Below are 24,040 nucleotides of genomic sequence, written 5' to 3'. Positions count from 1 at the left end.
GTGTAGGGCGTTAGGAGTTAGGAGTTAGGAGTTCTCATGGCAGGGTTTTTGGCCAACTTCCTCTCTGTGCTCTTGAGTGGCGCAACGGTCTAAGTCACTGCATTTCAGTGCTAGAGGCGTCACTACCGACACCCTGGTTCGAATCCAGGCTGTATCACAACCGGCCGTGATTGGGGGTCCCAGCGTTGTATGGGATTGGCTGTCATTGTAAATAAGAATTTGTACCTAACTGACTTGTCGAGTTAAAGAAATAAAAGGATCTTTTTAGTTACAGAATTTACTGTCTTTTTGGTCCTGTCTCACCTTTCTTTCCCGGGAACTTGTTGAAACAAGTTCAAATTGATTTGTAATATGTTGTTTATTAATTAAACTCTTTACCAGGATGATAATAATGAGGTAATATGTTATTTTATGAATTAGACTGTTTACCAGGATGATAATAATGAGGTAATATGTTATTTATGAATTAGACTGTTTACCAGGATGATAATAATGAGGTAATATGTTATTTTATGAATTAGACTGTTTACCAGGATGATAATAATGAGGTAATATGTTATTTATGAATTAGACTGTTTACCAGGATGATAATAATGAGGTAATATGTTATTTTATGAATTAGACTGTTTACCAGGATGATAATAATGAGGTAATATGTTATTTATGAATTAGACTGTTGTGGAACGTTGTCTGGCTCCATTGAGTCGTTGACTAGATGAGTTTGATATTATCTGAAGCTAAGAGACCTACCTTTACTAATTGTTCTACTATTTTAACCATTTGCAATGAACAAACTTTTACATCAAAATCTCTGAAATATATATAATTTTTAAAGCTTGAGAAAAACTATGTTGAGGTTAGTTACCGTTTTAGAAGATATAAATACTAACTGTTTGTTATCTGCAGTATAGACATGAATCCAAGATGTACCCAGTCACTATTTGTTGGGACTTGGGTTTAATCCACCATTATCCAGAGTGAACGTATTTCCCAAAGTGCTCTGCGACAGACAGGACCCCTGCCCATGGCTTCTGCTGTAGAGTGACCTGTTAGTCACTATGGCAATAATCACAACACAAAGTCATTAGGTCTATTTGGCGTCACATACACACGCATGAATGCATACACGCACACACACACGACCACACACACACACACACGCGCACGCACGCACGCACACACACACACACACACACGCACACACACACACACACACACACACACACACACACACACACACACACACACACTGCCCTGTTCTTTGTTGGAGTGTTTAGGCAGGATTAGGTGACCAGTGCTGTAGTTAAGAGGATTTGTTCCATCAAGAAATGAGAGTTTTTGTACCTGGCTGTTACAATAGAAAGCAGCATTCTACCAGTAATTAGCTAGACCCATAGGTCTCTTGTAAAAAGTAGTGCACTATATAGGGAATAGGGCTCTGGTCTATAGTAGTACCACTATATAGGGAATAGGGCTCTGGTCTATAGTAGTACCACTATATAGGGAATAGGGCTCTGGTCTATAGTAGTACCACTATATAGGGAATAGGGCTCTGGTCTATAGTAGTACCACTATATAGGGAATAGGGTTCTGGTCTATAGTAGTGCACTATATAGGGAATAGGGCTCTGGTCTATAGTAGTACCACTATATAGGGAATAGGACTCTGGTCTATAGTAGTGCACTATATAGGGAATAGGGAGCCATCTGTGACAGAGCCACAGTGTGAAGGCAGGGAGAGACCAGATGGTGCTGGTTCTGGTCCATTGTTGGATCAGTAAAACACACTAACAGAACGTGTGTTGTGATATTATGGAACATCCATTTTCAATGTTTGGATCTTTTTGTTTTATCACAGCCTTCGATTGAATTTTTTACAACACAGAAAAAACACACTGACTAATGTTGTTCTTCTGTAGTGCTATGATGTTCTTATCATCAGATTTGGTCCATAAACTGCAAATGAACAGAACATGAAATCTCAGACCTCTAACCTGTAGTTATTTCAATGTGTCCAATCTATTCAATAAAGTATGTCATTATGCGGATGGTTTCAATGGCGCCGCTTTTCTTTACCACGTAGTATTTATCAGAGTTGAGTGATTTGAAGTCTAAACCATGAATCTCTCTCTCTCTCGCAGGCCCACAAAGCTTGGATTGAGAAGACGTTTCAGAAAAGAGAGTGCATCCAAATATTTCCCAGCAAAGAACCCAACAGGTACCATTCATGTCACTGTTCTCCCAGAACCCAACAGGTACCATTCATACCACCGTTCTCCCAGAACCCAACAGGTACCATTCATGTCACTGTTCTCCCAGAACCCAACAGGTACCATTCATACTACTGTTCTCCCAGAACCCAACAGGTACCATTCATGCCACTGTTCTCCCAGAACCCAACAGGTACCATTCATACTACTGTTCTCCCAGAACCCAACAGGTACCATTCATACTACTGTTCTCCCAGAACCCAACAGGTACCATTCATGCCACGGTTCTCCCAGAACCCAACAGGTACCATTCATACCACTGTTCTCCCAGAACCCAACAGGTACCATTCATACTACTGTTCTCCCAGAACCCAACAGGTACCATTCATACTACTGTTCTCCCAGAACCCAACAGGTACCATTCATGCCACTGTTCTCACCGATCCCATTTTCCTTGCTCCTCACTATTCTCATATGCTTCTATGATGAGCACCAGATCATTTGCTGAGGCAGAGAGAGAGAGAGAGAGAGAGAGAGAGAGAGAGAGAGAGAGAGTGAGAGAGAGAGAGAGAGAGAGAGAGTGCTTTCACTGACCCAGTTTAAAAGATAAAAAAACTCTGTGTTTTTAGAGTGCTGTATAACTTAGTGTACATCCCAAATGACATCCTATTCCCTATATATAGTGCACTGTTATCAGTCCTGGTCAAAAGTAGTGCACTACAAAGGGAATATGATGCTATTTGGGATGTAGACTTAATGAACTCTCCACTCATACAGAAACGCTCTCAGTAAAGTAATTGTATAAACAACCTGCCGTTACGTGGCCCAAATCCCTTATTAAGGCCCAAATCCTTTCAAATGGTGGTGATTGTGGGGACTTAACGTGACAAAACCCCTCAGATAGCTCTAAAGCAAACAGAGATGCAATTGAAATTGGTCAGCACACAAATATGAACAGTAACAGCTGTTAGTAATATGGTGAAGTAGCTCTATGCTACATTGACAAAGCAATACTAGCCATCTTTCATAGCTATTTACACGATCTGTCTGTTTGTGTTTCACATTCCATCACGGTACGCTTCCATTAACACTTTATAAACCAACATGTAGAAAGCATTATGAAGTGGTTATAATGCATTATAACACCAGTAATAAGCATGTATAACCCCCCCATATGTCCCCCTTTCTATCTCCAGGTGCAGTTGTGGTCAGGTAGTGAACCAGCATGTGGCCATCATCCCGGGGGCGACCACCAGGGCGGCGGAAGAGGCAGGTCAGAAAGCGCAGGTGGCGGTGCCCATGGAACGCTGGTCCGTGCTTAAACACACACAGGCCATGCCCACAGACACATACGGCATCATGGAGTTCCAGGGAGGAGGACATGTCAACAAGGCCATGGTTAGACGCCATTTTCTTTCTTTCTTTCCTTCATTTCTTTGAAGCATCCTTCATTTATAATTCACTTCCTGCCCCCTTTTCCTCTCCTCCTCAATCCTTCATTCTCTCTCTCTCATCTCTCCTCAACATAAACAATAGTTGAAATAGAATGTCCTCATAAACCATGAAGACATTAAGACATGAACCATGAAGACATGAAGACATGAACCATGAAGACATGAAGACATGAACCATGAAGACATGAACCATGAAGACATAAACCATGAAGACAAACCATGAAGACATGAACCATGAAGACATAAACCATGAAGACATAAACCATGAAGACATGAAGACATGAACCATGAAGACATAAACCATAAAGACATGAAGACATGAACCATGAAGACATGAAGACATGAAGACATGAACCATGAAGACATGAAGACATGAACCATGAAGACATGAACCATGAAGACATGAAGACATGAAGACATGAACCATGAAGACTTGAAGACATGAACCATGAAGACATAAACCATAAAGACATGAAGACATGAACCATGAAGACATGAACCATGAAGACATGAAGACATGAACCATGAAGACATGAAGACATGAAGACATGAACCATGAAGACTTGAAGACATGAACCATGAAGACTTGAAGACATGAACCATGAAGACAAGAAGACAAGACATGAAGACATGAACCATGAAGACTTGAAGACATTAAGACATGAACCATGAAGACATGAACCATGAAGACATGAAGACATGAACCATGAAGACATGAAGACATGAACCATGAAGACTTGAAGACATGAAGACATGAACCATGAAGACATGAACCATGAAGACATGAAGACATGAACCATGAAGACAAGAAGACATGAAGACAGGAACCATGAAGACATGAACCATGAAGACATGAAGACATGAACCATGAAGACAAGAATACAAGACATGAAGACATGAACCATGAAGACTTGAAGACATGAAGACAGGAACCATGAAGACATGAACCATGAAGACATGAAGACAGGAACCATGAAGACATGAACCATGAAGACATGAAGACATGAACCATGAAGACTTGAAGACATGAAGACAGGAACCATGAAGACATGAACCATGAAGACATGAAGACATGAACCATGAAGACTTGAAGACATGAACCATGAAGACTTGAAGACATGAACCATGAAGACAAGAATACAAGACATGAAGACATGAACCATGAAGACTTGAAGACATGAAGACATGAACCATGAAGACTTGAAGACATGAAGACATGAAGACAGGAACCATGAAGACAGGAACCATGAAGACATGAACCATGAAGACATGAAGACATGAAGACATGAACCATAATCGTGTTCACTCTCTCCATCCATCTCTCCCCTACAGACATCCATGTAGCGTTTGTATTAAATGTCTTCATCTCCTTTCTCATTTACTCCTCCTCTCTCTCTCCATTTCTCCCCTTCAGTACATCCGTGTGGCGTACGATTCCAAGCCAGACCACATGCTCCACCTGATGGTGAAAGACTGGCAGCTGGAGCTCCCTACCCTGCTCATCTCCGTCCACGGGGGACTGCAGAACTTTGACTTGCAGCCCAAATTAAAACAGGTGTTTGGAAAGGGTCTGATCCAAGCTGCAGTCACCACCGGAGCCTGGATACTCACTGGCGGAGTCAGCACTGGTATGTACTGTAGTTTCCTAACGATGTGTTACATTCACTGACGTGGCCACTGAGGTATCTAGCAAACAACGGTAAGGTAGGCAAGTCACTAAATCTTGAGTCCAAGTAGAGTACCAAGTCCCTGGTGTTCAAGTCTGAGTCCGAGTCGAGTACCAAGTCCCTAGTGTTCAAGTCTGAGTCCGAGTCGAGTACCAAGTCCCTAGTGTTCAAGTCTGAGTCCGAGTCGAGTACCAAGTCCCTAGTGTTCAAGTTTGAGTCCGAGTCGAGTACCAAGTCCCTAGTGTTCAAGTCTGAGTCCAAGTCCAAATCCCTTCTACTAATGTCTGAATGGAGTCCACGTCCCTTATTAGTGCTGAATGTGCTCCAATTGTATCCTAGGGGTGATCCGGCATGTTGGAGATGCGTTGAAAGACCACTCCTCAAAGTCCAGGGGGAAAGTATGTGCCATCGGGATCGCTCCATGGGGCATCGTGGAGAACAAGGAGGATCTGATAGGAAGAGATGTAAGTCGCAACTTGTGAACTTGTTTGGGTGTGATTCTCCATTTAAATTCATCTCAACTCCTCAACTCAACTCCTCAACTCAATTCAACTCCTCAATTCAACTCCTCAACTCAACTCCTCAACTCAATTCAACTCCTCAACACAACTCAACTCAACTAAACTCCTCACCTTCAATTCAACTCCTCAATTCAACTCCTCAATTCAACTCCTCAAATCAACTCCATGTTAACAGGATGTTATTATATGTATCCCTCCCAGGTGACACGTCCGTACCAGGCCATGTCCAACCCCATGTCCAAGCTGTCTGTCCTCAACAACAGCCACTCTCACTTCATCCTAGCAGATAACGGGACCCACGGGAAGTACGGCGCAGAGGTCCGTCTTCGCCGTCAGCTGGAGAAACACATCTCCCTGCAGAAGATCAACACACGTAAGTCTGACAGATTGAGGGGGGGTTGTCTGTGTAACACCAGGCAGTGTAAGCCCGTTGAACTAAAGCCCAAGGCATTAGCTCAGGGAGCTAACTAACACAAGTCTTCGGGTCTCAGACGAGAACAACTTCATATTTACCATGACCCATCTAATGTTAACGCTAATGTTGGAACTATACACGGTGTTAGTATCTTAGATACAACATACCCTCGTGTTGTCATAGTCCAGGCTTCTTCTCTTTGATCAGAGCGAGCCTGTCCTGCTCTGCTGTATCCTGATGAGTAGCTGATCTATGTGACCTGTGGGTTTCCCTTTGTCATCCTATGCCTGGAGATCATGATAAGGCAGGGACAGCAAAGGGATGCTCAGCTGTCACCTCTGACTTCAACTACGCTGACATTAATACTGTTGTGTCTGAGGCCTATGAAGACCACATGCTAGCTACAGGGAGCACTGCTGTGTATGAGGACCACATGCTAGCTACAGGCAGCGCTGCTGTGTATGAGGACCACATGCTAGCTACAGGCAGCGCTGCTGTGTATGAGGACCACATGCTAGCTACAGGCAGCACTGCTGTGTATGAGGACCACATGATAGCTACAGGCAGCTCTGCTGTGTATGAGGACCACATGCTAGCTACAGGCAGCGCTGCTGAAGACCACATGCTAGCTACAGGCAGCGCTGCTGTGTATGAGGACCACATGCTAGCTACAGGCAGCGCTGCTGTGTATGAGGACCACATGCTAGCTACAGGCAGCGCTGCTGTGTATGAGGACCACATGCTAGCTACAGGCAGCGCTGCTGTGTATGAGGACCACATGCTAGCTACAGGCAGCGCTGCTGTGTATGAGGACCACATGCTGGCTACAGGCAGCGCTGCTGTGTATGAGGACCACATGCTAGCTACAGGCAGCACTGCTGTGTATGAGGACCACATGCTAGCTACAGGCAGCACTGCTGTGTATGAGGACCACATGCTAGCTACAGGCAGCACTGCTGTGTATGAGGACCACATGCTAGCTACAGGCAGCTCTGCTGTGTATGAGGACCACATGCTAGCTACAGGCAGCGCTGCTGAAGACCACATGCTAGCTACAGGCAGCGCTGCTGTGTATGAGGACCACATGCTAGCTACAGGCAGCACTGCTGTGTATGAGGACCACATGCTAGCTACAGGCAGCACTGCTGTGTATGAGGACCACATGCTAGCTACAGGCAGCACTGCTGTGTATGAGGACCACATGCTAGCTACAGGCAGCACTGCTGTGTATGAGGACCACATGCTAGCTACAGGCAGCACTGCTGTGTATGAGGACCACATGCTAGCTACAGGCAGCGCTGCTGTGTATGAGGACCACGTGTCTGAGGCCTAACAACATGAATAGGAACTAATTAGTAGGCAAGTTGTGTTTGTCTCTGCCAGGTCAGGGGGTCAGGGGGTCATGTTGTTGTGTATGTCTCTGCCAGGTCAGGGGTCATGTTGTTGTGTTTGTCTCTGCCAGGTCAGGGGTCAGGGGGTCATGTTGTTGTGTATGTCTCTGCCAGGTTAGGGGGTCAGGGGGTCATGTTGTTGTGTATGTCTCTGTCAGGTTAGGGGTCAGGGGGTCATGTTGTTTTGTCTGCCTCTGTCGGGTCAGGGGTCAGGGGGTCATGTTGTTGTGTATGTCTCTGCCAGGTCAGGGGTCATGTTGTTGTGTATGTCTCTGCCAGGTCAGGGGTCATGTTGTTTTGTCTGCCTCTGTCAGGTTAGGGGTCAGGGGGTCATGTTGTTGTGTATGTCTCTGCCAGGTCAGGGGGTAAGGGGGTCATGTTGTTGTGTATGTCTCTGCCAGGTTAGGGGTCAGGGGGTCATGATGTTGTGTATGTCTCTGTCAGGTCAGGGGTCAGGGGGTCATGTTGTTGTGTATGTCTCTGCCAGGTCAGGGGTCATGCTGTTTTGTCTGCCTCTGCCAGGTCTGGGTCAGGGGGTCATGTTGTTGTGTATGTCTCTGCCAGGTCTGGGTCAGGGGGTGCCTCTGGTCTGTCTGATCCTGGAGGGGGGTCCCAACGTCATCTCCATAGTCCTGGAGAGCCTGAGGGAGGACCCCCCTGTCCCGGTGGTGGTCTGTGACGGCAGTGGACGGGCCTCTGACATCATCTCCTTCGCACACAGATACTCTGAGGACGACGGGTGAGAAACAGACCTGGGTCAAATACATGCAATTTTAGATATATGTCAAATGCATGTCATATACATGTCAAATATATGTCAAATACATGTCAAATACATGTCAAAAATATGTCAAATACATGTCAAATATATGTCCAATACATGTCAGATACATGTCAGATACATGCCAAATACATGTCAAATACATGTCAAATATATGTCAAATACATGTCAGATATATGTCAAATATATGTCAGATATATGTCAAATACATGTGAGATATATGTCAAATACATGTCAGATATATGTCAAAAACATGTCAAATATATGTCAAATATATGTCAAATACATGTCAGATATATGTTAAATACATGTCAAATACATGTCAGACATAGGTCAAATATATGTCAGATATATGTCAAATACATGTCAGATATATGTCAAATACATGTCAGATACATGTCAAATACATGTCAGATATATGTAAAATACATGTCAGAGACAGTATATAGGACTTTGGGTGAGAAACAGAACAAGGAACAGGGCTGTGATCTAATGTCCACACTAGCAGAAACAGAACTAGGAACAGGGCTGTGATCTAATGTCCACACTAGCAGAAACAGAACTAGGAACAGGGCTGTGATCTAATGTCCACACTAGCAGCAACAGAACTAGAACAGGGCTGTGATCTAATGTCCACACTAGCAGAAACAGAACTAGGAACAGGGCTGTGATCTAATGTCCACACTAGCAGAAGCAGAACTAGAAAAGGGCTGTGATCTAATGTCCACACTAGCAGAAACAGAACTAGAACAGGGCTGTGATCTAATGTCCACACTAGCAGAAACAGAACTAGAACAGGGCTGTGATCTAATGTCCACACTAGCAGAAACAGAACTAGAACAGGGCTGTGATCTAATGTCCACACTAGCAGAAACAGAACTAGAACAGGGCTGTGATCTAATGTCCACACTAGCAGAAACAGAACAAGGAACAGGGCTGTGATCTAATGTCCACACTAGCAGAAACAGAACTAGAACAGGGCTGTGATCTAATGTCCACGCTAGCAGAAACAGAACTAGAACAGGGCTGTGATCTAATGTCCACACTAGCAGAAACAGAACTAGAACAGGGCTGTGATCTAATGTCCACACTAGCAGAAACAGAACTAGAACAGGGCTGTGATCTAATGTCCACACTAGCAGAAACAGAACTAGGAACAGGGCTGTGATCTAATGTCCACACTAGCAGAAACAGAACAAGGAACAGGGCTGTGACCTAATGTCCACACTAGCAGCAACAGAACTAGAACAGGGCTGTGATCTAATGTCCACACTAGCAGAAACAGAACTAGAACAGGGCTGTGATCTAATGTCCACACTAGCAGAAACAGAACTAGGAACAGGGCTGTGATCTAATGTCCACACTAGCAGAAACAGAACTAGGAACAGGGCTGTGATCTAATGTCCACACTAGCAGAAACAGAACTAGAACAGGGCTGTGATCTAATGTCCACACTAGCAGAAACAGACTACAGCCAAATACTGTGCTTGGTTTTGCCTTTTTGGTAGAACGTCATTCTAAATAAGAATTTGTTCTTAACTGACTTGCCTAATTAAATAAAGGTTAAATAAAAATAAAATAAAATTGATTTAGTTACAATGAAACCAATTGAATAATACTAAGAATGTAAACTCCAAACTGAAGCCCTCCACAAATACTTTCAAATGGAAATAGAACAGGAAGAATCTTTTGAGCATTTTCCAAGCCTAAAGTGTAGACTGTAGAGTCGGTTTGACCAGTCTCTCTGTCTCCTCTCATTTTCCAAGCCTAAAGTGTAGACTGTAGAGTTGGTTTGACCAGTCTCTCAGTCTCCTCTCATTTTCCAAGCCTAAAGTGTAGACTGTAGAGTTGGTTTGACCAGTCTCTCTGTCTCCTCTCATTTTCCAAGCCTAAAGTGTAGACTGTAGAGTCGGTTTGACCGGTCTCTCTGTCTCCCCTCAGCTTGGTAAGTGATAGCGTGAAGGACCAGCTCCTGGTCACCATACAGAAGACGTTCAACTACAACCGCGGTCAGGCCCAGCAGATCTTCCTCATGGTGATGGAATGCATGAAGAAGCGATCTCTGGTGAGTAGGGAAGAGATAATTATACAGGCTATGTTCCCATAAATGACATTAGCATAACACTTAGAATTCCTGTCCAATGCATTGCATGCGTCATAAGTAACGGTTTTAGTATCAAGACAATTTTGGGTAGTTAAAATGTATTTTTCTAAGCCTTTACGTACATTTTAGAAACACTTTACCGCATAAGTAAACCTAATGTATTCAAAATATATTCAAACATTAAAGATTATAATTTGTGATGAAAGTAAAGCGGCATTTTACATTTTTTATTGTTTTATGTTATTTGATGTGTCAATAAAATTGTTCCATTCATTTGTGTCATCCTGTACTTTCATTCATGTGTCATGTGTCCAATCATTTGACCCGGTACGTTAAATAAGTCAACACAACCAATATCCATCATCATTGAAGACCTGAAACCATTCTATTTCATAAACACTGCATCCCATAGTCAGAGTCCCCATAAACTATAGTTGAAGAATGTGTCCTCATAAACAATAATAACATGAACTACATCACCTTCATCCCTATCTCACATCCTCAACTACATCACCATCATCCCTGTCTCACTTCCTCAACTACATCACCCTCATCCCTATCTCACTTCCTCAACTACATCACCATCATCCCTGTCTCACTTCCTCAACTACATCACCCTCATCCCCATCTCACTTCCTCAACTACATCACCATCATCCCTGTCTCACTTCCTCAACTACATCACCATCATCCCTGTCTCACATCCTCAACTACATCACCATCATCCCTGTCTCACTTCCTCAACTACATCACCACCATCCCTGTCTCACTTCCTCAACTACATCACCATCATCCCTGTCTCACTTCCTAAACTACATCACCATCATCCCTGTCTCACTTCCTCAACTACATCACCATCATCCCTGTCTCACATCTTCAACTACATCACCATCATCCCTGTCTCACTTCCTCAACTACATCACCATCATCCCTGTCTCACTTCCTCAACTACATCACCCTCATCCCCATCTCACTTCCTCAACTACATCACCATCATCCCTGTCTCACTTCTTCAACTACATCACCATCATCCCTGTCTCACATCTTCAACTACATCACCATCATCCCTGTCTCACTTCCTCAACTACATCACCATCATCCCTGTCTCACTTCCTCAACTACATCACCCTCATCCCCGTCTCCCTTCCTCAACTACATCACCCTCATCCCCATCTCACTTCCTCAACTACATCACCATCATCCCTGTCTCACATCTTCAACTACATCACCATCATCCCTGTCTCACTTCCTCAACTACATCACCATCATCCCTGTCTCAATTCCTCAACTACATCACCATCTCTGTCTCACTTCCTAAACTACATCACCATCATCCCTGTCTCACTTCCTCAACTACATCACCATCATCCCTATCTCACTTCCTCAACTACATCACCATCATCCCTGTCTCACATCTTCAACTACATCACCCTCATCGCTAACATCCTGTTGATGAATCTGATCTCCCGTCCTAACATCCTGTTGATGTATCTGCCCTCCCGTCCTAACATCCTGTTGATGAATCTGATCTCCCGTCCTAACATCCTGTTGATGTATCTGCCCTCCCGCCCTAACATCCTGTTGATGTATCTGCCCTCCCATCCTAACATCCTGTTGATGTATCTGCCCTCCCATCCTAACATCCTGTTGATGTATCTGACCTCCCGTCCTAACATCCTGTTGATGTATCTGAACTCCTGTCCTAACATCCTGTTGATGTATCTGACCTCCCGTCCTAACATCCTGTTGATGTATCTGACCTCCCGTCCTAACATCCTGTTGATGTATCTGACCTCCCGTCCTAACATCCTGTTGATGTATCTGACCTCCCGTCCTAACATCCTGTTGATGTATCTGACCTCCGGTCCTAACATCCTGTTGATGTATCTGATCTCCCGCCCTAACATCCTGTTGATGTATCTGACCTCCCGTCCTAACATCCTGTTGATGTATCTGACCTCCCGTCCTAACATCCTGTTGATGTATCTGATCTGATCTGATCCAATGTTTTCTGCAGCAGTATGTGGCTTGGTATTGGCACATAGAAAAACGTTCACAGCTTAAAGGTGATTGACCATTGTTCTGCCCACCACTATGTCGAAAACATCTGCACTACTAATGCCCAACAGCTGGAAGCCAGACAGACAGTACCTAGCTACCTACCTCTGAATAGGTTTACAGTCACACTGTAGACTAGGCCCACTTTTATTAATCAATCCCTCCCTTTCACTTAGACTGAATGACAGTCGACTACATTACAGTATATAACAGTCTGAATGACAGTCCATTACATTACAGTATATAACAGTCTGAATGACAGTCCACTACATTACAGTATATAACAGTCTGAATGACAGTCCATTACATTACAGTATGTAACAGTCTGAATGACAGTCCACTACATTACAGTATATAACAGTCTGAATGACAGTCCACTACATTACAGTATATAACAGTCTGAATGACAGTCCACTACATTACAGTATATAACAGTCTGAATGACAGTCCATTACATTACAGTATATAACAGTCTGAATGACAGTCCACTACATTACAGTATATAACAGTCTGAATGACAGTCCATTACATTACAGTATATAACAGTCTGAATGACAGTCCATTACATTACAGTATATAACAGTCTGAATGACAGTCCACTACATTACAGTATATAACAGTCTGAATGACAGTCCATTACAGTATGTAACAGTCTGAATGACAGTCCACTACATTACAGTATATAACAGTCTGAATGACAGTCCACTACATTACAGTATGTAACAGTCTGAATGACAGTCCACTACATTACAGTATATAACAGTCTGAATGACAGTCCATTACATTACAGTATATAACAGTCTGAATGACAGTCCATTACATTGCAGTATATAACAGTCTGAATGACAGTCCATTACATTACAGTATATAACAGTCTGAATGACAGTCCATTACATTACACTATATAACAGTCTGAATGACAGTCCATTACATTACAGTATATAACAGTCTGAATGACAGTCCACTACATTACAGTATATAACAGTCTGAATGACAGTCCATTACATTACAGTATATAACAGTCTGAATGACAGTCCATTACATTACAGTATATAACTGTCTGAATGACAGTCCATTACATTACAGTATATAACAGTCTGAATGACAGTCCATTACATTACAGTATATAACAGACTGAATGACAGTCCATTACATTACAGTATATAACAGTCTGAATGACAGTCCATTACATTACAGTATATAACAGTCTGAATGACAGTCCACTACATTACAGTATATAACAGTCTGAATGACAGTCCATTACAGTATGTAACAGTCTGAATGACAGTCCACTACATTACAGTATATAACAGTCTGAATGACAGTCCACTACATTACAGTATGTAACAGTCTGAATGACAGTCCACTACATTACAGTATATAACAGTCTGAATGACAGTCCATTACATTACAGTATATAACAGTCTGAATGACAGTCCATTACATTGCAGTATATAACAGTCTGAATGACAGTCCACTACATTACAGTATATAACAGTCTGAATGACAGTCCATTACAGTATATAACAGTCTGAATGACAGTCCACTACATTACAGTATATAACAGTCTGAATGACAGTCCACTACATTACAGTATATAACAGTCTGAATGACAGTCCACTACATTACAGTATATAACAGTCTGAATGACAGTCCATTACATTACAGTATATAACTGTCTGAATGACAGTCCATTACATTGCAGTATATAACAGTCTGAATGACAGTCCATTACATTACAGTATATAACAGACTGAATGACAGTCCACTACATTACAGTATATAACAGTCTGAATGACAGTCCATTACATTACAGTATATAACAGTCTGAATGACAGTCCACTACATTACAGTATATAACAGTCTGAATGACAGTATATAGGTTGATATCTAGACTGGGGGATGCATGGGAAATTGGTCAGATACAACTAGATATCATGGAGATGGATGGTTCTGATTGTTACAAACAGAGAATTGTAACCACGAGGGCCTGGTGGTGGAGCTATCACGAGGGCCTGGTGGTGGAGCTATCACGAGGAGCCTGGTGGTGGAGCTATCATGAGGGCCTGTTGGTTGAGCTATCACGAGGGCCTGGTGGTGGAGCTATCACGAGGAGCCTGTTGGTGGAGCTATCATGAGGGCCTGTTGGTTGAGCTATCACGAGGGCCTGGTGGTGGAGCTATCATGAGGAGCCTTGTGGTGGAGCTATCACGAGGGCCTGGTGGTGGAGCTATCACGAGGGCCTGGTGGTGGAGCTATCACGAGGGCCTGGTGGTGGAGCTATCACGAGGGCCTGGTGGTGGAGCTATCATGAGGAGCCTTGTGGTGGAGCTATCATGAGGGCCTGGTGGTGGAGCTATCACGAGGGCCTGGTGGTGGAGCTATCACGAGAGCCTGGTGGTGGAGCTATCACAAGGGCCTGGTGGTAGAGCTATCATGAGGGCCTGGTGGTGGAGCTATCACGAGGAGCCTGGTGGTGGAGCTATCACGAGGGTCTGGTGGTGGAGCTATCACGAGGAGCCTGGTGGTGGAGCTATCACGAGGAGCCTGGTGGTGGAGCTATCACGAGGAGCCTGGTGGTGGAGCTATCACGAGGAGCCTGGTGGTGGAGCTATCACAAGGGCCTGGTGGTGGAGCTATCACGAGGGCCTGGTGGTGGAGCTATCACGAGGGTCATGATGCTGTAACACGTAGCTCATTATCAGTGAATCTTTGGATTGGTTCAGTTCTGAAAAGTTTAACCAGACATAATTGTGTTATTAGCAGTACATTCCTTGCTGGCATGTGACAGGCCTGCAGTCTTATTGCATTTGGGATGGTCTGGGCAACAACAAGGACGATCCTGTTATCTTACTGGGGGGTTGTTAACTCTGAAGGGCTTGTTATGTACTGCAGGATGTGTCCGTGGTTTATAAGGACAGCTCCTGTTATTCAGAGACACAGTTCACAATGAGAGGCTTCTGACTTCACTTAACACACACACACACACACACACACACACACACACACACACACACGCACACACTGCTGACTGTCTCCCCCCCGACGTGCGATAGAGCTGTGAACCGTGCTTGACCTTTGACACACTCCCCAGTAATGCCGTTTAAAGGCCCACTCCTTCATTTAACATAGAAGAAATGCCTGAAGAGAGAGTGCCTTACGTCCTCAAAACACATTCAATATCATTAGTATAAGCGTTTCTGTCACATGAAAAACAAGAGTTTAAAAACAGAGCTGTGTTCTGAAGAGGCAAAAATCAAGTACAGGCCCTCCAAACGACACACTCCAAAGTATGCACTGAATCCCTGAAAAAGAGAGTTGACCTTTGACCCTTTACAAGTGTCTTTGTTGTGTTTTTTTTCATGGACCTGTTAGATCACTGTGTTTCGTATGGGCTCGGAGGGCCAACAGGACATCGAGATGTCCATTCTGACAGCTTTGCTCAAAGGTAACCTGGGAAGAACACCAAACTGTTCTTCTGCTTTTTTACTTCACTCATAACACCACTGACTTTGCAGATAGAGGCTATTTCTCAGGTACCCTGGGATTGAAACATTTGATTTGAATCCCAGCCATAGTCTATAGAACAGCTGAATGCTGGGATTGAAACATTTGATTTGAATCCCAGCCATAGTCTATAGAACAGCTGAATGCTGGGATTGAAACATTTGATTTGAATCCCAGCCATAGTCTATAGAACAGCTGAATGCTGGGATTGAAACATTTGATTGAATCCCAGCCATAGTCTATAGAACAGCTGAATGCTGGGATTGAAACATTTGATTGAATCCCAGCCATAGTCTATAGAACAGCTGAATGCTGGGATTGAAACATTTGATTGAATCCCAGCCATAGTCTATAGAACAGCTGAATGCTGGGATTGAAACATTTGATTGAATCCCAGCCATAGTCTATAGAACAGCTGAATGCTGGGATTGAAACATTTGATTGAATCCCAGCCATAGTCTATAGAACAGCTGAATGCTGGGATTGAAACATTTGATTTGAATCCCAGCCATAGTCTATAGAACAGCTGAATGCTGGGATTGAAACATTTGATTTGAATCCCAGCCATAGTCTATAGAACAGCTGAATGCTGGGATTGAAACATTTGATTGAATCCCAGCCATAGTCTATAGAACAGCTGAATGCTGGGATTGAAACATTTGATTTGAATCCCAGCCATAGTCTATAGAACAGCTGAATGCTGGGATTGAAACATTTGATTTGAATCCCAGCCATAGTCTATAGAACAGCTGAATGCTTGGATTGAAACATTTGATTGAATCCCAGCCATAGTCTATAGAACAGCTGAATGCTGGGATTGAAACATTTGATTGAATCCCAGCCATAGTCTATAGAACAGCTGAATGCTGGGATTGAAACATTTGATTGAATCCCAGCCACAGTCTATAGAACAGCTGAATGCTGGGATTGAAACATTTGATTTGAATCCCAGCCACACTCTATAGAACAGCTGTGAAGCGTTTCAAGGTTAAACCAAAAAGCCTTGTTGGTGTTTGATTGTAGGCACCAATGCCTCTGCCCCTGACCAGCTGAGTCTAGCCCTGGCCTGGAACAGAGTGGACATCGCTAGGAGCCAGATCTTCGTCTACGGTCACCACTGGCCCATCAGTGGCAGTGTAAGTGCAAACACAGCTTGGGAAACACATGGATACACAATGAACATCACCATGCTGGTCTAACAGGGCCTGATTCAGAGTTGTAATGAACATTACCATGCTGGTCTAACAGGGCCTGATTCAGAGTTGTAATGAACATTACCATGCTGGTCTAACAGGGCCTGATTCAGAGTTGTAATGAACATTACCATGCTGGTCTAACAGGGCCTGATTCAGAGTTGTAATGAACATTACCATGCTGGTCTAACAGGGCCTGATTCAGAGTTGTAATGAACATTACCATGCTGGTCTAACAGGGCCTGATTCAGAGTTGTAATGAACATTACCATGCTGGTCTAACAGGGCCTGATTCAGAGTTGTAATGAACATTACCATGCTGGTCTAACAGGGCCTGATTCAGAGTTGTAATGAACATTACCATGCTGGTCTAACAGGGCCTGATTCAGAGTTGTAATGAACATTACCATGCTGGTCTAACAGGGCCTGATTCAGAGTTCAGATAAACACGTGCAGCTTGACCTTTCACCTAAATCATTCATTGACATCAATGGGTGAGAATAAAGTGTGCATAATACGGCTTAAATAGAGTTCAGCTTGCAGACCTCAAGTCAGAAAAACTGCCCATATTCCAAAATAACTATTTTACCTAACCCAAATGGCATCACATTTCCAAACATAGTGCACTACTTTTTGTCCAGAGCCCTATGGGACTTGATCAAAACTAGTGCACAATACAGGGAATAGGGTTCCATTTAGGACACAACCTGAACCTCTAACCAACGGTGATGGTGAGACAACAACCACCATTGCAGGTACTGTAAAAGCTCCATGTAAACTGGGTCAACAAGGGCTTTCCTCCTCCTGTGTTACCTCCCAGGCGGCCAACACCACGGCATCCCAGGTACAGCCTAAGAGCCCGGTCCCAGCCCGCGGTGGAGGTGCTGGGGCAGGGAAGGGGAAGTCCAGGGTCAAGAAGGGCAAAGGAGGCAAGGCCAAACCCGAACCTCCGGAAGAGACGGACCCCAGGAAGCTGGAGCTACGCAACTGGGTAAATAAATAACCAGTACTGATTATTGATAGGCATTCACACAGTACACTGTATTCAACCCTCAAACACATCAATACACTGTATTCAACTCTCAAACACATCAATACACTGTATTCAATCCTCAAACACATCAATACACTGTATTCAACCCTCCAACACATCAATACACTGTATTCAACTCTCAAACACATCAATACACTGTATTCAACTCTCAAACACATCAATACACTGTATTCAACCCTCAAACACATCAATACACTGTATTCAACCCTCAAACACATCAATACACTGTATTCAACCCTCAAACACATCAATACACTGTATTCAGTCCTCAAACACATCAATACACTGTATTCAACCCTCAAACACATCAATACACTGTATTCAACCCTCAAACACATGAATACACTGTATTCAACTCTCAAACACATCAATACACTGTATTCAAACCTCAAACACATCAATACACTGTATTCAATCCTCAAACACATCAATACACTATATTCAACCCTCAAACACATCAATACACTGTATTCAACTCTCAAACACATCAATACACTATATTCAACCCTCAAACACATCAATACACTATATTCAACCCTCAAACACATCAATACACTGTATTCAACCCTCAAACACATCAATACACTGTATTCAACCCTCAAACACATCAATACACTGTATTCAACCCTCAAACATATCAATACACTGTATTCATTCCTCAAACATATCAATACACTGTATTCAACCCTCAAACACATCAATACACTGTATTCAACCCTCAAACACATCAGTACACTGTATTCAAACCTCAAACACATCAATACACTATATTCAACTCTCAAACACATCAATACACTGTATTCAACCCTCAAACATATCAATACACTGTATTCAACCCTCAAACACATCAATACACTGTATTCAACCCTCAAACACATCAATACACTGTATTCAACCCTCAATCATATCAATACACTATATTCAACCCTCAAACACATCAATACACTGTATTCAACCCTCAAACACATCAATACACTGTATTCAACCCTCAATCATATCAATACACTGTATTCAACTCTCAAACATGTCAATACACTGTATTCCATTCTCAAACATATCAATACACAATACATTTCTATCTGAAGCAGTTATGTAGAGGGTAATGCAAGTCAACTCTTTAATTTCATATTTTAATGAGGACTTATTCTTCCTGGACCGTGGTGTCAGTGTTTACCCACCTTTCATTACCACTACAACACTGATCCTAAAGGTGTTTTATATATATTTACACATTTTGAGGTTGGAATAATACTGGGAAATGTAGATTTCTTTTTAATGATAATATCCTTTTAGTGTACAGAGCTGTTTGAAAAGACCGCCTGCAAATTCAGCCTGTTTTGGTGTGATGGAGTTTTGGCCTGTCTGATGACATCACCAGGTGGTAAATGAGTTCACAGACCAATAAGAAAGAGAGTTCCCAAACCTCTCTGCCAATAACAGCAAGTATTCCGTTTTCCCCTCCCCACTCAGACCACTCCCAGACAGTCCTCGCTAAATTCTTGATTGAGAAATTGCTCTTTGCTAAGAAGCTAATTTTGTTTATTTTTTTTATCATTTTTTTAATCATTTTGATCAACTTATTGTTACCCAGAAATGATTTGATATTGAGATAAAAACGGCTTCATTTGGACCTATAACATTCTGTAACGCTGCCCCCTCCTGGACAGGCCCCACTTGTCTGTGGTGGTAATCCATAGCCTAACTGTCTCCTCTACTGTCTTCCTGGTTCCTGTAGGTGAACTCTCTGGAGCAGGCCATGATGGACGCCCTGGTGCTGGGCAGGGTTATGGTTAATGTGTCTCTCTACTGTAGGTGAACTCTCTGGAGCAGGCCATGATGGACGCCCTGGTGCTGGGCAGGGTTATGGTTAATGTGTCTCTCTACTGTAGGTGAACTCTCTGGAGCAGGCCATGATGGACGCCCTGGTGCTGGGCAGGGTTATGGTTAATGTGTCTCTCTACTGTAGGTGAACTCTCTGGAGCAGGCCATGATGGACGCCCTGGTGCTGGGCAGGGTTATGGTTAATGTGTCTCTCTACTGTAGGTGAACTCTCTGGAGCAGGCCATGATGGACGCCCTGGTGCTGGGCAGGGTTATGGTTAATGTGTCTCTCTACTGTAGGTGAACTCTCTGGAGCAGGCCATGATGGACGCCCTGGTGCTGGGCAGGGTTATGGTTAATGTGTCTCTCTACTGTAGGTGAACTCTCTGGAGCAGGCCATGATGGACGCCCTGGTGCTGGACAGGGTGGACTTCGTCAAGCTGCTGATAGAGAACGGTGTCAACATCCACCACTTCCTCACCATCCCTCGTCTGGAGGAACTATACAACACGGTGAGATAGATAGATAGATAGATAGATAGATAGATAGATAGATAGATAGATAGATAGATAGATAGATAGATAGATAGATAGATAGATAGATAGATAGATAGATAGATAGATAGATAGATAGATAGATAGATAGATAGATAGATAGATAGATAGATAGATAGATAGATAGATAGATAGATAGATAGATAGATAGATAGATAGATGCCATTTTGATATCTCCTAAATCAATCGTTCTTAATAGGGTTGGGGTCAATTCCATTTCTGTTAACTTCCGGACATGATTTAAATTGACTTGACCCCAACCTTGCTTCTAAATACATGTTAGTAGTATATAGAAAAATCCATGAAGTATATTGTTGAGAATTAGATGTTTGCGTGGCAAAACCAGATCAATACATCTGATGAGAAAAACCATTGCCACTGTGTTCTCTGTGGGGGAATTCTTTCAAAGAATAGGTTCATAATGCCCTTTCTATAATCCAAAGAAAGAAAGAGAGAGAGAGAGAGAGAGAGAGAGAGAGAGAGACTGAGAGACTGCTCCTTTAGCCTTCTATGTCATTTTATGTTATTAGTCAACATTATATGAACTTCAGCGATGGGAGTGAATATTTGTTTGTTGTTGTTGTCATTATTTGTTTGTTGTTTGTTTTTACAGAGGCTGGGCCCAACAAATACACTGCACTTTGTAGTTAGAGACGTTAAAAAGGTACTGTTTATTTTATTATTCAACCTTTATTTAGAGAGGGAGTCAATTACAATGTTATGATTGGTTATATAAATGTGTTATGACTGGTTTTATAAAGGTGTTATGACTGGTTTCATGAAGGTGTTATGACTGGTTTTATAAAGGTGTTATGACTGGTTATATAAAGGTGTTATGACTGGTTATATAAAGGTGTTATGACTGGTTATATAAAGGTGTTATGACTGATTTAATAAAGGTGTTATGATTGGTTTCATGAAGGTGTTATGACTGGTTTAATAAAGGTGTTATGACTGGTTTTATAAAGGTGTTATGACTGGTTTTATAAAGGTGTTATGAGATGGTTTAATAAAGGTGTTATGACTGGTTTTATAAAGGTGTTATGACTGGTTTCATGAAGGTGTTATGACTGGTTTTATAAAGGTTTTATGACTGATTTTATGAAGGTGTTATGACTGGTTTTATAAAGGTGTTATGACTGGTTTCATGAAGGTGTTATGACTGGTTTCATGAAGGTTTTATGACTGGTTTTATAAAGGTGTTATGACCGGTTTTATAAAGGTTTTATGACTGATTTTATAAAGGTGTTATGACTGGTTTCATGAAGGTGTTATGACTGGTTTTATAAAGGTTTTATGACTGATTTTATAAAGGTGTTATGACTGGTTTAATAAAGGTGTTATGACTGGTTTTATAAAGGTGTTATGACTGGTTTCATGAAGGTGTTATGACTGGTTTTATAAAGGTGTTATGACCGGTTTTATAAAGGTTTTATGACTGATTTTATAAAGGTGTTATGACTAGTTTAATAAATGTGTTATGTATACCTCCTATAGTAAAGTGTTACCTAATATTGACCCCCTATAGTAAATTGTTACCTAATATTGACCCCCTATAGTAAATTGTTACCTAATGTTGACCCCCTATAGTAAATTGTTACCTAATATTGGCCTCCTATAGTAAAGTGTTACCTAATATTGACCCCCTATAGTAAAGTGTTACCTAATATTGACCCCCTATAGTAAAGTGTTACCTAATATTGACCCCCTATAGTAAAGTGTTACCTAATATTGGCCCCCTATAGTAAAGTGTTACCTAATATTGACCCCCTATAGTAAAGTGTTACCTAATGTTGACCCCCTATAGTAAAGTGTTACCTAATATTGACCCCCTATAGTAAAGTGTTACCTAATATTGACCCCCTATAGTAAAGTGTTACCTAATATTGACCTCCTATAGTAAAGTGTTACCTAATATTGACCCCCTATAGTAAAGTGTTACCTAATATTGACCCCTTATAGTAAAGTGTTACCTAATGTTGACCCCCTATAGTAAATTGTTACCTAATATTGACCCCCTATAGTAAATTGTTACCTAATATTGGCCCCCTATAGTAAAGTGTTACCTAACGTAGTAAGAAAAATGCAATATAAGGTGAAAACAGTAACAGTATAATGATGATGGTTGGTTGGTGTTTCAGGGAAATCTTCCACCGGATTACCAGATCACCTTGATCGATATCGGATTGGTCCTGGAGTTCCTGATGGGCGGGGCTTATCGCTGTAACTATACCAGAAAGCAGTTCCGCACCCTCTACAACAACCTCTACGGGTTAAAAAGAGTGAGGAGAAATACTCCCTTTACAGATCTGAATATAATATACTCAACAAAAATATACACGCAACATGTCAAGTGTTGCTCCTATTTTTCATGAGCTGAAATAAAAGATCCCAGAAATGTTCCTATACGCACGTAAACCTTATTTCTCGTACATTTTGTGCACAAATTTGTTTATATCCCCTGTTAGGGAGCATTTCTCCTTTGCCAAGATAATCCATCCACCTGACAGGTGTGGCATATCAAAAAACTGATTTAACAACATGATCATTACACAGGTGCACCTTGTGCTGGGGACAATGAAGGGCCACTCTAAAATGTGCACTTTTGTCACACAACACAATGCCACAGATGTCTCAAGTTTTGAGCGAGCGTGCAATTGGCATGCAGACTGCAGGAATGTCTTGCCAGAGAATTGAATGCTCATTTCTCTACCATAAGCCGCCTCCAACGACATTTTAGAGAATTTGGTCCAACCGGCCTCACAACCACAGACCATGTGTTTCCACGCCTGACCAGGCTTCTTCACCTGTGGGATGGTCTGAGACCAGCTGATGAAACTGTGTGTTTGCACAACCATAGAATTTATGCAAAAACTGTCAGAAACCGTCTCAGGGAAGCTCATCTGCGTGCTCGTCGTCCTCACCAGGGTCTTGACCTGACTGCAGTTCGGCGTCATAACCAACTTCAGTTGGCAAATGCTCACCTTCGATGGCCACTGGCACGCTGGAGAAGTGTGCTTTTCACGGATGAATCCCGGTTTCTACTGTACTGGGCAGATGGCAGATAGCATGTATGGCGTTGTGTGGGCAAGCAGTTTGCTGATGTCAATGTTGTGAACATGGTGGCGGTTGTGAACATGGTGGGGCCCCATGGTGGCGGTGGGGTTATGGTATGGGGTAGGCATAAGCTACGTACAACAAACACAATTGAATTTTATCGATGGCAATTTGAATGCACAGAGATACCGTGATGAGATCCTAAAGCCCATTGTCGTGTCATTCATCTGCCGCCATCACCTCATGTTTCAGCATG

General features: G+C 42.6%; 1 protein-coding gene across 1 annotated transcript in view; it reads left to right on the top strand.

Moving 5' to 3' along the window:
- LOC106587999 (transient receptor potential cation channel subfamily M member 1) overlaps positions 1-24,040 on the top strand; it is a 61,060-nt gene that overhangs the window by 14,064 nt on the left and 22,956 nt on the right. The window contains exons 2-14 of the mRNA XM_045708531.1: positions 2,141-2,217; positions 3,406-3,607; positions 5,078-5,291; positions 5,670-5,794; positions 6,053-6,224; positions 8,222-8,396; positions 10,380-10,503; positions 15,975-16,047; positions 17,130-17,242; positions 18,120-18,290; positions 20,551-20,685; positions 21,341-21,391; positions 22,869-23,009. Of these exons, the coding sequence (XP_045564487.1) occupies positions 2,141-2,217; positions 3,406-3,607; positions 5,078-5,291; positions 5,670-5,794; positions 6,053-6,224; positions 8,222-8,396; positions 10,380-10,503; positions 15,975-16,047; positions 17,130-17,242; positions 18,120-18,290; positions 20,551-20,685; positions 21,341-21,391; positions 22,869-23,009 (1,773 nt within the window). The remainder of the gene's footprint in view (positions 1-2,140; positions 2,218-3,405; positions 3,608-5,077; positions 5,292-5,669; positions 5,795-6,052; positions 6,225-8,221; positions 8,397-10,379; positions 10,504-15,974; positions 16,048-17,129; positions 17,243-18,119; positions 18,291-20,550; positions 20,686-21,340; positions 21,392-22,868; positions 23,010-24,040) is intronic.

The sequence above is a fragment of the Salmo salar genome, chromosome ssa26 (genome assembly GCF_905237065.1).
Source record: "Salmo salar chromosome ssa26, Ssal_v3.1, whole genome shotgun sequence".
Taxonomy (NCBI): domain Eukaryota; kingdom Metazoa; phylum Chordata; class Actinopteri; order Salmoniformes; family Salmonidae; genus Salmo; species Salmo salar.
The sequence above is the reverse complement of the archived record's forward strand: the minus strand, read 5'-3'. Positions and strand labels throughout refer to the sequence as shown.